We start from the raw sequence: 14,718 nt of genomic DNA, 5'->3' as shown, positions 1-14,718 counted from the left end.
CATGTCTATAGGTAGGGCACTGACTGTGTGGCTGGTGGTGCACATCACATGGCCCATGCAACGTGCCTACTGTTTTACTCCATGCAATGTGTTGTGGTCCTCACAACCTTATATCTCGTAAAATTTGCATGTTTCAATTGAATTTGCACATTGTGGTAAATGAAAGCCTCTCTTCCAAGTAACATCCCACAGCAAGGAGATTGCTTGTCATGTGGGGTGGCGAGGTTGCTGCCCACCCATGTGCATGGCGGGATGGCTGTCTATCATGGAGTTGCTAGATGCACAATGATGTGCACCCTTGAGTTGCGTGTTGTAGTCAGTGGGGATGGTTGTATGGGCCACACAAAGTGCCCATGACTTTTCCCTCTGTGAGCCACCAGTTGTGCCGAGGAGATTTATTATCGTGGGATGCAGTGCACTAGGTAGGCAAGATGATGCCCGCCAAAGGTGGCTGAGGAGCAGATCATGGTCAAGCAAGGTGGGGGCACACTACACGCCTCATCCAATGTGCTTGTGGCTGAGGAAGAGCTCTCCACCTAATGCAAAGCAAAGAGCCACTACTTTAAGTTGATGCAAAGCGAAGTACCTTGCAACAGAGTTCACCAGAGGTCGATGCGAAGAACGTTGGCCTCTCGCCAAGTTCATAGCTGATCGTAGTGCACTTCCAGGGTTCACAGCAACATGCACTCATTGCAACACTATGCATGCAATGCACAGTTGGGGCCTTTTACATGCACTCTACACTTACGTGCACAGTGCATCCACATTCAGGATGCCCTTTTATGCACTGTGTCTTTTAAGTGCACAGTGTATGCTCGGCCTCTAAGCGGATAATGCACTTGCTCAAAGTGCACAATGCATGTCCAAGTATTGTGTTCTTGCTTCTTCATTTTCCCAACAGTGCTATCAACAAAAATAAGAGATGGAAAGTCGAGAATACTTATATGAGAGGAAGTTTATTTGCCCATTCGGAGATGTTTTTAGTGAGCCACAACATCCACCTTGCGTGCCTGATCGCCTTGTCCCTCGTTTTCCCTCATTTTTTGTCAATTCCCTTTAAAGCCTTTATTTTCACTTTTCAGCCTTTGTCCCTTCATCTCCGTTTTACCACTTGCTCCATGATGCCTCTTGTCTTGGACTAGGCTTGGGATGCCATAATAGGCCTGGGTTATTTTTACCCCTTTCAGCTACTACGCAATTCTTAAGGTCATCTTGCTCAACAATAGGGCCTTGAGAATCTTCAAATAAAGCAACCTATAGAAAATAAAATAAAATTTGAAGATTGGTCATTGGTCTTCCACGTGCCGAAACATTAGGCTTTGGTGCAAACGTTTGGCTAAAAGTAAAAAGTGTTTATTTTTGCACTTTGGCATGAGTTGTTGATCGCTGGGTTTGATGGGATATAGAGCTCCGCCACACTACTCCAATGGGACACCTAGCTTGTCTGATCTAGTGGGGCAAGAGATGGGGCTCGTCCCCATTGCTCCATTGGGAGGCGAACCTCGATCAATATGGTGGGATGGGAGATGACTAGACCGTTTAATGTTTCCTGAAAGTAAAAAGTGTGTATTTTTTCACCTTGGCATGAGTTGTTGTTTAATGTTTCCATTTGGGCGTTAATGTTAGACTTTGTTTGTCGGGTCTATCTTTGGCGATTGCTAATCTTGTCAACTCATTCCCGAAGTAAACTCACACAAGGCGGTTGTGAAGCCGGGAGGCCTATTCTAGGAAGTAATCTGCTGGCGCCGATTGTGGCTCGAGTGCAAACACTAAGTGTTTTCTAGAGAACATGTTGTGCATGCATTTCTATTCAGGTGCAAGAGCGGAGCTCAGCTTCTATTTAGGCAGGTGGCTGATTCAACAAAGTTGGGTGGTAGGAGGGACTAGGACACTTAGGAGAAGTGTTCCATCGTGTTGATCGTTGGGTTCGATGAGATACAAAGCTCCACCATGCTACTCTACCGAGAGACTGAGCTCGTCCGATCTGGTGGGGAGGGAAAGGGAGCTCAACCAATCGGGTGAGGAGAGAGACAAAGCCCGACCGCACTGCTATGATGGGAGACAGAGCTCAAGCATGCTTCTGCGACAGGAGACAGAGCTCCACCACACTGCTACCACGAGAGACAAAGCTCAACCGTGCAAGGGAGTTTCCATAAAAATCCAAACAAGTTAGATTAGATAATCCAGATTATAATTTTGAAACTTTCAAACCTGAGAAAAATGGCATGATTATCTGGTTAGCGTTCAATCAATGTAGTGAAAATGCATCTTATGCGTGACCAGTGGATTAGTCCTTGTGGGTGAAGGGCTCCCAAGACTAGAGGTAAATTTATCGGTGACATAAGAAGTTGAAGGATCAAATAGTGGCTAGCAGTGACCTACTAGTTCTTCGAAGAATTGCTTGTGTTCTTCCATGACCGGCGGCAATATGCATCATCTGCATGCGCTGTGTAAGGCAGCAAGTGACCGAGCTTGGCCCATGCAATGTGCTGCTGTTCTTTCGACCTTGCTCCTTGTGAAGGGGAGATCTGGATGGTGCATGTCTGTAGGCGAGGCGCTGACTACGTGGCTAGTGGTGCATGTCTATAGGTGAGGCGCTGACTGTGTGGCTGGTGGTGCATGTCTGTAGGTGGGGCGCTAACTGTGTGGCCAGTGGGCTTTTCCCCATGCAATGTGTTATGGTCCTCACGCTCTTATATCTTGTAAAATTTGCATGTTTTAGTTGAATTAAAATTTGCACGTTGCAGTTAAATGAAAGCCTCCCTTCCAAGCAGCATCCACAACGACATGGCGGGATGGTTGCCCGCCATGGTGTTGCTGAGTGCACAACGATGTGCACCCTTGAGATGCACGTTGGAGGCTGATGGTAGAGGTTGCATGGGCCCATGGCTTTTCCCGAGTGCATGGCAGTGTGCACTGGTTGCGGTACTATGCATGGCATTATGCATGTCATGCACAGTCAAGGCCTCTTGCACGCCCTTTGTAATTACGTGCACAGTGCATACCAAGTCAAGATGCCCTTTTGTGCAATGTAGCTTTTAAGTGCACAATGTATGTCTGGCCTTTAAGCAGACAATGCACTTGCTCTAAGTGTACAGTCCACATCCTAATATTGTGTTCTTGCCTCTTCATTTTCCCAATAGTGCTATTAATAAAAATGAAGGTGGAAAGTTGATAATACTTATAAGAGAGGAAGTTTATCTACCCATTCACAAATGTTTTGGTCAGCCAGAACATCCTCTTTCCCCGACTTCTGGTGTAGAAAATAAATCAATCACACAGATGGCGCCAAGTGTCAAGACCTGCTTTTTAGGACCAAAATGGCCTCTGGGTATGGTTCGGGACTTGTTCGATGTCATCTGTAGCCCACGATAGTGGTCCAGAACGGCAGTACGGTGTTTGTACATACATTCATTTCAATAAATAGAACAAAATACAACAAATGTATTTGGAGAATGAGACACACAGACTTAAGTAGTTTGGCACAGGGCCTATGTCCACAAGTCATTTGGAGGGCAAGTCTGCTATAAATGGTGTATTTTACAGTCTCTCATAGCTCACCCTAGAAATGGCTCTATGACCCCTATTGCCTGGAGAAAAAAAATAAAACTAAAGTTTTCATCTGGAGGTTGAAGAAGTTCCCTCCTACAATCGCCTAGATCTCTCCTCTATTTGATCTCAGAACCCATTTTTATGCCCCTGTCAATGGTTGTTTTATGTTACTTCGTTGCCCACCTTGTGTGCTTGACCCCCTTCCTCCTTTTTTTCCTTCATTTTCGTCAATTCCCCTTGACACCTTTCTTTTCTCTTTGTAGCATTTGTCCCCTCATTTCCTTTTTATCACTTGCTCCCTAATGCCTCTTGTGGTGGACTAGGCCTAGGATGTCATGTTGGCCTTGGTTATTTTTACCCCTTTCAACTACGGCGTAATTCTTAAGGCCATCTTACTCAACAATAGAGCTTTCAGAATCTTCAAATAAAGTTAACTGTAGAAAAATAAAATAAAATTCAAAAATTAGTTCTTGGTCTTCCACTTGTCAAAATGATGGTGATTCCTGCATGCAGGGCTTGGGTGAGAATGTTTACCTGAAAGTAAAAAGTGTGTATTTTTTGCCCCTTGGCATGAGTTGTTGTTTGATGTTTGTATTTTGGATTTAATGCTAGAGTTTATTTGTCTTAATCCATGCTTAAGTGGTCAAGTAGTCCGTCAGCCCTTCAACTTCATCTAATGTGGTTCCCAAACCAGTCGATTTGTTCTCGAAGGAAACCCATGCAAGGCTGTTGTGGAGCCCAAAGGCCCGTTCTTGGAGGTTACCCACTAGGGTAGGTTGTGGCTCGAGTGCAAACACTCAGCATTTGCTAGAAAATATGTTGTGTCTGCGCGGAACTCGGCTTTAAACTAGGCGAATGGCTTACTCAACCGTACTGGATGGCAAGGAGGGACTAGGACACTTGGGAGAGGTGTTCCCTCCTATGATCACCGGGGTGCTAGTACGGAGCATGAGCTTATGGCAAGGAGGGAGTGGGACAATTAGGAGAGGTGTTCCCTCCATTGATTGCCAGTTGCTAGTGTAGAGCTTTGGCTTTGGCCGAAGATGGACTCAACCGCATTGACGTGATGAGAGACTGGGACACTTGGGAAAGGTGGTCCTTCCAATTGATTACTGGGTTCAATGGGATAAAGAGCTCCGCCATGCTACTGCAACGAGAGACCGAGCTCCACCACGCTGTTGTAGCCGAAGACCAAGCTGGCCGATCTAGTTGGAAGATGAAGCTTAACCACGCTACTGAGGTGGGAGATAGAGTTCAACTGAGTTACTCCATCGGGAGGCAAAGCTCGACCAATCTGGTAGGAAGGGAAATGGAGCTCTACCACGCTGCTACAACGGGAGCAGAGCTCAACCATTCTGTTGTAACATGAGACAGAGCTCCACCACACTGCTACAATGGGAGATCAAGCTCGACCGGTCTTGTCGGGCAGGAGATAGAGCTCGACTGCACTGCAAAGATGGAGACCAAGCTCAACCAATCTGGTGGGGTGGGAGATGGAGCTCAATCGCGTTGCTACGATGGGAGACTGAGCTCAACCATGCAAGGAAGTTTCCACAAAAAGCCAAACACGTCAACGTAGATAATCCAAATTATAATTTTGAGACTTGTAAACCTTAGCAAAATGGTATGATTGTCTAGTTAGCATTGAGTCCGCATAACAAAAATGCATCTTGTGCTTGACTTGCGGATTGTCCTTATGGGGTGAGGGGCTCCCAGAAGGTGAATCACTTTGTCGATGACATAAGATGTCGACGGATCAAGCGATGACTGGAAGTGGTTCTACCAGTTCATTTAAGATTCGCTTGTGGCCCAAGCAACGTGTTGTGGTTCTTGCTACCTTGATCCTTATGAGGAGGAGTTCTAGTTGGCTTATTCGACCATGGGTGGCAAGGAGAGACTGGGATACTTGGGAGAGGTGTTGCTTCCTATGATCGTCGGGGTGCGAGCGTAGAGCATCGGCTTATGGCAAGAAAGGATTTTATCTACCCATTCGGAGATGTTTTGGTGAGCCGGAATATCCATATTCTCTTACTTCCGGTGTAGAAAATAAATTGATCTCATAGACGGCACCAACTATTAAAACATTATTTGTAGTAAAAAACTGGAATGGGAGAAAAAGTCATTACCGACCCACGATGACTGTTCAAGCCTTCGTCTGTGTCGTCTGGAGCCCACGATAGTGGTCTGGAGCTGCAGTACAGTGTTCGTACGTACATCAATTTCAATAAATAGAATATAAATATAGATAATATAAATGCAAAATGAGACACGAGTTTACGTGGCTCAGCACAGGGAGTACGTCCACAGATCGTTTGGTGGGAGAATCCATTATAAATAATATATTTTACAATCTCTCTTGGTCTCTCATAGCTAACTGTACAAATGGATCCATGACCCCAACTGCCTGGAGAAAATAAATAAAACTAAAGCTTTCATCTTAAGGTTGAAGGAGCTCCCACCTGTAGTCGCCCAGATCTTGGGGTGGGAGACAAGGCTCGTCCGTGCTGCTCTGTTGGGAGGCAGAGCTCGACCAATATGGTGGGGCGAGAGATGGAACTCTACCGCACTACTACAACGGGAGCAAAGCTCAACCATTCTACTACAACAGGAGACAAAGCTACACCACACTGCTACGACAAGAGATGGAGCTCGACCGATCTGGTGGGGAAAGAGATGGAGCTCAATCGCATTGCTACGACAGGAGACAGAGCTCAACTGCGCAAGGGAGTTTCCACAAAAAGCCAAATAGGTCAACTTATATAATCCAAACTATAATTTTGAGACTTGCAAACCTGAGCAAAATGACGTGATTGTCTCATTAGCGTTCAATCCGTGTAGCGGAAATGCATTGTGTGCATGACCTACAGATTAGTCCCTGTGGGTGAAGGGCTCCCATGACGGTGGATCACTTTATCGGTGACATAAGATGTCGAAGGATCAAGCAGTGGCTGTTCTTTGAAGATTTGCTTGTGTTCTTCGATGACTGACGGCAGCACGCATCCTCTACATGCACTGCATAGGACGGGGAGTGACCGAGCTTGGCCCATGCAACGTGTTGTGGTTCTTGCGGCCTTGGTGCTTATGAGGGGGAGTTCTGGTTAGATAATTCAACCATGCTGGGTGGCGAGGATGGACTGGGACACTTGGGAGAGGTGTTCCTTCCTATAATCGTCGGGGTGCGAGCGCGGAGCATCATCTTTGAAATAAGTGGAACGCAAACCCGACTACATTGGGTTGCAAGGAGGGACTGGATACTTGGGAGAGGTGTTGCTTCCTATGATTGCCGGGGTGCGAGTGCAAAGCATTGACTTATGGTAGACAGGGAGTTTATCTGTCCATTTGGAGATGTTTTGATGAGCCAGAACATCCTCCTTCCCCCACTTCCAGTGTAGAAAATAAATTAAATCCTACAAACGGTACTAACTGTCAAGACCTGTTTTGTAAGAACAGATCGAAAGGAGAGAAAAAAATCATTCTCAGCCCCTGGGGATGGTTCGAGCCTTGGTCGGCGTCATCTAGAGGTTGAAGAAGCTACCTCCTACAGTCGCCCGAATCTCTCCTCTATTTGATCTTAGAACCCCTTTTTTTGCTCCTGTCAATGGTTGCTTTATGTCATTTCGTTGCCCACCTTTCGTGCCTCACCCCACTTTCTCCCTCAGTTTTCCTCCTTTCCGTCAATTCCCTCTGACACCTTTCTTTTCTCTTTTTAGCCTTCGTCCCCTAATCTATTTTTTACCACTTGCTCTCTAATGCCTCTTGTGGCGGATCAGGCCTAGGATGCTATATTGGGCCTAGGTTACTTTTACCCCTATCAGTTACTGCACGATTCTTAAGGTCATCTTTCTCAACAATTAGGCCTTGAGAATCTTCAAATCAAGCTACCTATAGAAAAAAATTAAATTCAAAAATTGATCCTTGGTCTTCCACATGCCAAAATGATGATGATCCCCAAATGCAGGGCCCAACTTGTAGAATTAGGTAGGAGATGACTCAATCACGCTAGGTGTGAGCGCGAACCTTAGCTTGGGGGCGAACGTTTGCCTAATAGTAATGACCCATGCTATTAGAGTTTGTTTGTCATTTTGGCATTGATGTTAGAGTTGATGTTAGTGTTTCCATTTTGGCGTTGATGTTAGAGTTTGTTTGCCATGATCCGTGTTTAAATGGTCATGAAGCTCGACCAGTCCCGGGTCTATATTAGGTAGTTGTCAAGCCTGTCGACTCGCTTAGAAGGAAACTCATGCAAGAATGTTGTAGAGCATGGAGGCTCGTTCACGAGTAACCCCCTCGCGGCGATTCTAGCTTGAGTACTCAGTGTTTGCTAGAGAAGGTGTTGTACGGGCGTTGCTATTAAGATGCGACCCCAAAGCTCGGCTTCGATTCAGGCGGGTGGCTAACTTAATCACACTGGGTCGCAAGGAGGGACTATGACATTTGGAAGAGGTGTTCCCTCCTATGATCATCAGGGTACAAGAGCGGAGTGGCGAGCGGGGACAGGGACAGGGACACTTGGAAGAGATGTTCTCTCCTATGATCGGCGAGGGGTGAGGGTAGAGAATAGACTTAGGGCAGGGTGGCAGTGGGAAACTTGGGAGAGGTGTTCCCTCTGTTGATTTGCGAGTGCGAGCGCAAAGCATCGACTTTGGCGGGTGATGCACTCAACCACGTTGAGGTGAGGAGGCACTGGCATACTTGGCAAAGGTGGTCACTCCTGTCGATCGCCGAGTTTTACGAGATATAGAGCTCTACCACACTATTGCAATGGGACACCAAGCTCCACCACGTTACAGTGACGGGAGACCCTAAACCCTAACCCCTAAACCCTAAACCTTTAGCCCTAAACTCTGAAACCCCTAAACCCTAAAAGATTTTAATATGTTACATTTCAAATTATTTCTTCTATCTACCACTTAAAATTGAATCTACTTGAAATGAAAAAGGAGCCTGCATACAACTTTTATATAAGACAAGTAATTCAGTTCAAGAGCTACACAATCTAGAAACTAAAAAATAAAAACCCATTCCTTTGACTCCTCAGCCCCCTCGATTAGCATTTGGACATTTTTTGAGCAATTCTTGAGACAGCCGTATTGATCAGTTCTATATTTGTGGGCTTTGAAGCCGATCGGGATGATCCAATGTAGTCAGGTTCAATCTAAGTTAGTTTTCAGTTTAGTTTTGCCAAAATGATTCGGTTTGGGCTTTTTTTATTTCCACCAGTTGGTTTTGTTGCCCTAATGTATAATTTTCTATCCCAAATATTAATTGCCGAACCTAAAGCCCAAGTAATGTGTATGGTATATTAAAAAGAGTGAGGCTATTATATCGTTCCACTCTTACCGCTAGGCGTACCGTCCAGTAGTTTTTTTTTTTATATTTTTTTTATACATTTAAAAAAATTTTAAAAATAAAAAAAAAAATACATCAATACACTTAAAATTACTTTCTTAATCATTAAGTAAAAAAAAAAAAAAAAAAAAAGAGAGACTAGCGGTTAAATTGAGCGGTAACAATGGGGCGGCACAATAGTTTTACTCTATTAAAAAAGGGTTCTGTTACCGGTAGTACTGATAAAAGGTACCATAGCTGAACCGTTTGAGGATAAATTTTTGTTTTCACATAATTTTTAAATATCTTAAAATACTGTTTTTTTTAAAAAAAAAAAAAAAACATAAATTCACTAATAAACACTTCTTTAACCATTAAGTTTTTTAAAATAAAAAATAAAAAAACGAAGTATTAGCTCATTTGGGGGCTCCAATGACTCCAATCGGTCCCAGAAACTAATTATCCATTATTTTGGTCAGTTCGTCCTGTCCGGGGCATGCATGCAGGTCTTGCTTACGTTCAGTCCGGTCCGAGGTGAAAGACTTCCCAGGACTGAACCAAAAATAAAAGAATAAATAAATAAATGTGAACTGAAACTGACCAGGCTATGCTAAAAACCAGACTGAACTATGCAAAACCGGTCGATCTGGTTTTCTGAACAGTCGTACTTGCAATCTGCAATTAGCAATGGTTAAAACCAAAAGTGCAATTGTCAGCCTGCATTACAAGCTAGGAAGCTAGAAGTGAGCTCGAGTCTTGTACAGTAAACCCTCCCCCCTCCCAAAAAAAAAAAAAAACAAAAAAAAACAAGCACACATCTTGAACGAGCATTATTACAAACGTAATGTGGGTGCCACACTGTCAAACTGACAATTACAAGTTTCTACTTTTTTGTTTTTTCTTGTTATTCCCAATTCGAAAGTAAGTTTGCCAAGCATCTCCGAACTTTCTGTTGACCAAACAGAAATCGAATTATTTCAGACCTGAATGAGAGAACAAAAAGAAGAATAGCAATCACAACTGAGAGCATCATCGGATCCATGACGAACACCTACATGTTGCTCTAAAAAAACCTCAACAAAATGAGCTTTTCTGTTTTATCACCAAACCCCAAGCTAGCATTCATCTTTGAGGGGGATCCACTGTCCGCACATTTGCGCCTGTCATTCCTTCAATTCGGTCTTTGGTTATCTCCACAAAGTGACCAACTATTTCATGGAACTGCTTCAATCCTGACAGTGGAAGAATGATGGAAGATCGATCAGAACCTGCAACCTGCAATATTCATACACTGCGAAGATAAAATACAACTATTTATAATAAAACTTCGACAAGAAATTAGACAAACAAATCCTCCATAGGATGATTTCAAAGGTAGGTTTTCTATAGGTGCACCTCAGATATCCTTAGGAAATGGCCCCTATTATTGCTCCCAAGATCAAAGAAGAATCTTTTCTGATCGGCTCTGATTACTTTTGAAACTGCCATGATACCAATTTCATCCTGTGCCTCCAATTCAACAGACCTATCCACATTCAATTCAGAACTCGTGGCAGGTTGACTATTGTGGCCAGAAATGAAGCCAGCGCCTACATCATCTGAAAGCCCAACAAGATGTTCCGAGGGTTCAGAACTGGTCTGTAAGCATGCAACAAACAGGTGGAGTGAAAAAGAAAAGGTGAGACTATTTTAGAAGCGGGAAATATTTTCATTGGGAAAATAGGAGGGTTTATGCATGAAAAACAGGGACACCTGATTGGGCAGTATGAAAAGCCTTGATGCTTCATTGATCTCTGCCAAAATATTCCTAAATGCTGCCCACCCTTCATCCCGAGTGTTTCCTGCTGGAACAATGATTGTACTGCGATTTCTACTAACAGAAGCTTCTGATACCTGCACAAATAGATTTATTAGAAGCTTTTTCTTTGCACGAAAATAGAAGTCTAGCTTAAAACTTCTTCCTCCTGTCAATGAGTTTTAGACTTCATGCACAACAACATTAGAACAATTAGTATCTCAGGAAACAGATAAGAGAGAGAAAAGTAACGTTTTGGAAGGGAAAAACTATGAGAACACCTGCATGAAAAAGTTCCAAGCCAGAAGAAAGTTTTTTAGGTGGGGACACTTGATGTCCATTGAGGTCTTACCATCCAAAAGTCAGGTGGGAAACAAAAGTTCAAGTGGTCGAATGTTGCTTCACGAAGAGGGTGGTGGTTTGGTAGTAAGGTGGTTTGGTAGTAAGGTTCTCAAATACTTTCATCATTGCATGAAAAAATAAAAAAATAAAAATCACAGGTTTAGTGCTCTGAGACAAACTCGTCCACAGAAGGTTGTTCCAGTCCGTAGGATTTGAAAGAGAAGGCAAACTGGAGATGGCTCAGTGTATAGATCAAGGAAAGAGTGAGGCAGTTCTAAGGAGCGAGTAAGCCAACAAGGGTGCTTTTGGTTCCCAAGGATACTTTATTTTGTCAACATCTGCCTGATTGGAATCAGTTGAAGCATGGTTGGAGGCCATTTAATGTAGGACATGCTAAGGGTGATGCGAGTTCCAGAATATGCATAGGAAGCATTACATATCACAGAGGGAGACATGAGAGAGTGACCAAGTGTATGTGTAGATGGTACATGTACATTTAAGCCTTGTTTGTGTAGGAAAGCTGTGTTTGGTTAGCATAACCCTCAACCATAGCCACCAAGACAACATTCTTAAACTTCCCACAAACTGTATCGAGAAGGAACTTGCATAATTCAAGGAATGGCATCGAGTCATCACTTCTTTGCAGTGAGCAATCTACCAAAGAGGTTCCAAGGCCCTCCTCCCAACCCAAGGAGGCAAAAGTACGTAAGAGTGCTACTCCACTTAGCACAGACAGATGTCAACTCTTCAATTATTATGTTACTTGGATTATAAAAAGTGGGCTCTAAAACTATATAATGGACCAAAAACAGGCAAGCCATAATTGCCTTATGTATACTCATATTTCAAGTAGTGAATGACCTCCCATAACACATATAGGACTAGGATCTGAGGTGGCTCAGCTATGTTGTAGCTTAAGCTTTTAAATTTGCTTTACTTCCAGGAGCAGTTGTTAATGAAACTTATAACGCCTCTGCTCTTTTTTTTTTTTTTTTTATTGGCACCGGGTGTCCAGGAACAGCATCCCGACTGATCCCGTCCAGGGGTACTTATAATGCCTCTGCCCCTACCCTCCCCCAAACCAACCGCACCGCCCACCAAAAAAAAAAGGTTTCACATATGTTGTGGTCAGAGATGAAATGAAATACAGGCAGAAATCTAACGAAAATCTTAACGCCAAGTATGAGAGTTATAATGCGTATCCACTTAATAACTATGTGTTGCAGTTGTTAAGTCATCATATGTTCCGGCTACATGTATATAACAGCTCCTATTACTAATGTCCGGCAGTCCATTTCTTCTTCATCACAAAATGGCAGCTCAAGATCCAAGTTCATAATCCACCTCCTTCACCCCCACTCCACCAAACTCTTTTATTACCTGATCCGAGTATAGGGATGAATTCGTAAAATATATTTCTGTCATTTCAGCAGATTATTGTAACACATGCAGCTAACAAATAGAAATGGATCACAAAATTTAGCACACATCATATAATAGCAGCAACCAGCATAAACTTTGAACTGATAATAGCAGCAACAAAAAACTACCAATTTTGTCCTTTCTAGAAATAAAGTACTTAGGTAACCCTCATCATCCTGACTTTTCAAGCCATTGACCCATACAGAACTCAGATGGGCAATAAAAAGGTGTAGAAGTGTTAGTGTTTGGGGAAGGCGGGGGAGAGATGGAGGGCAAACCTAGGACACAATTGCTAAGCATACCTCTCGCTAAAAACGACTGTAATTTTCCTAGTTTGGCACCTTCTTCAATACAACCCTCAATAAAAGTAAGCACATCCATAAGATCTCCAATAAATGTAAGAATATCCATTTGATCATCATAAATAGATACTTATACAAAAACAAAAACTATAACGAAAATTAGAAGAAGAGAAAAAAGAGAAGGGGGAGGGGAGGAGGAAGGATAACATTAACCCAACAAAACACACTTAATCAAATCTGTATGTGTTTTCTGAATTTGCGCATGTTTTGGGAAGAAAAAAATATAAGTCAAAAACTTTCAACGTGAAGAAGAATTGGGACAGGCGTGAGTGCAAGGAGTCTATTCAAAAAATGTGTTTGTGAAGAGTTAAGATTCAAGCTGGACCGAACAACCAAAATTCAAACTTCGAGGAAGCAGTAGAGAACTCCATGATTTTCTTTTATTTCTGATAAAGAAAAAACGATGTAGAAATTAAAGAGATCAAAATGGCCAATAAAATATATCAAGAGATCACAAATCTCGTTAGACGGATATGGAAAGAAAGGGAAAGCAGTCGAAACCATCTCACAAGGCTAGTGATACCACAATTAGTTCAAAGCAAATGCTGATGTGGGGCAATGTGTGTGTATCACGCAGTAGAATCATATCAAAACGAAATACAAAAGAAATTATAGAACAACTTGTGATGTATAAAAGAGAACAGTGAACAAGAAAAAAAAATATGATGAAGAGTGAAGAGGACGCAGGGAGGAAAGAATGAGTACCTTCAAGAAGCGGCCCCTCCGATTTTCACCAATGTCGAAGTAAAACACCTGGAATTAAACAAAAAGGACTAGTCAGTAGTTAAGATAATGGGTGAAAAGGAATCAAACAAAGGGCATGGGCAAAGAAAGAAAGAATGCCTTGGTGTCGAGCTGCAATTCCTTGCTTAAGACTTCCTGGTCATCTGAATTGACATAGTAATTGAAGAGATCCAAGAACCAGGAAATGCCGGAGAAGGGAACGATGATGGTGGACCTGGTGGCCGACGTCTTCTCCGAGATCTTGAGATAGCGGCCCCGAGGGTTTTCCTTGAGATCGAAGTAGAACAGCTTGTGCTCCACCTGCAACGTTTTACAGAGCAGCTCCACGTCATTCCCTATCCCTCCCGCAATTATCCCACCACCACCCGAATTCCCTTCCATTCTAAACTGTATCCCTAGCCCGAAGAAAGAGGGAACAGAAGAAAAGAGGTATTTTTACTTGTGTGAAAGCCCAAGCCCTAAAGCTAGTGAGACTTAGACCTTTCAAAATAATACAAAGCAAAGCAGAATATCCATCACTCTTTCAGGCATCGAATTGAGCTTGTTAACGAAACAAAGGAATAATCAATCATGGTTTGCGAGACTGGTAGGTAGCAGATCTGAAGAATAATTGGTGGATGGCTCGCTAATAGTTCTAGTGGTTCGTTATGTAAGTTAGAGGTATGAAGGAGGGGGAGGAGGGGGAGAGTGGAAGGGCTATGGTGGGCGTTGACTCGTTCTCCGATTCATATTTGCCCTATGATTACTCATCGATTTCGAAACATTGTTAAAAGGTCTGTTTTTTCTTTTACTGTAGTCTGTTTGCTTTACAGTAACATTTTCCGTAAATAAATCCGTGTTTGGGGACATCAAGAAAAAGTAGTCAACTGAAAATCATTTCGATCAATTAAAAACTTAACCCTTCTTTCGCAGCTCTTGCACCAAACTTGCACACGAGCTTGGACCACTTCATGTTCATCTGTTTTTGTGGTCTCAGGCTCTCAGCTTGTCATTGTGGAAACTTCCACTTAAGTATTGGACTGTAAGAGCACTTGTAGTGAGTGAGTGAGAGATAAAATTTAGTCAATTCAAAACACATCCGTACGTAATTTTAAAGTTACGTTTAAATGTTAAATTGAGTTAAATTGAATTGAGTTAAGTTGAGTTGAAATGATAAAATATTATTATAATAAT

The 14,718-nt window shown here is 42.9% G+C and overlaps 1 protein-coding gene across 1 annotated transcript; it reads right to left on the bottom strand.

Moving 5' to 3' along the window:
• Nucleotides 1-9,535: 9,535 nt before the first annotated feature.
• Nucleotides 9,536-14,317, bottom strand: LOC121239411 (transcription factor Pur-alpha 1). The gene is made up of 5 exons (XM_041136663.1): nucleotides 13,645-14,317; nucleotides 13,507-13,554; nucleotides 10,633-10,773; nucleotides 10,276-10,518; nucleotides 9,536-10,155 (listed from the first exon to the last, which is right to left on the bottom strand). Exons 1-5 carry the CDS (start codon nucleotides 13,924-13,926, stop codon nucleotides 10,003-10,005), a joined length of 867 nt encoding a protein of 288 aa, XP_040992597.1. The 5' UTR covers nucleotides 13,927-14,317; the 3' UTR covers nucleotides 9,536-10,002.
• Nucleotides 14,318-14,718: the final 401 nt, after the last annotated feature.

The sequence above is a fragment of the Juglans microcarpa x Juglans regia genome, chromosome 7D, assembly GCF_004785595.1.
Source record: "Juglans microcarpa x Juglans regia isolate MS1-56 chromosome 7D, Jm3101_v1.0, whole genome shotgun sequence".
Classification (NCBI taxonomy): Eukaryota; Viridiplantae; Streptophyta; class Magnoliopsida; order Fagales; family Juglandaceae; genus Juglans; species Juglans microcarpa x Juglans regia.
Note: the sequence above shows the minus strand (reverse complement) of the source record. Positions and strands in the feature narration are given on the sequence as shown.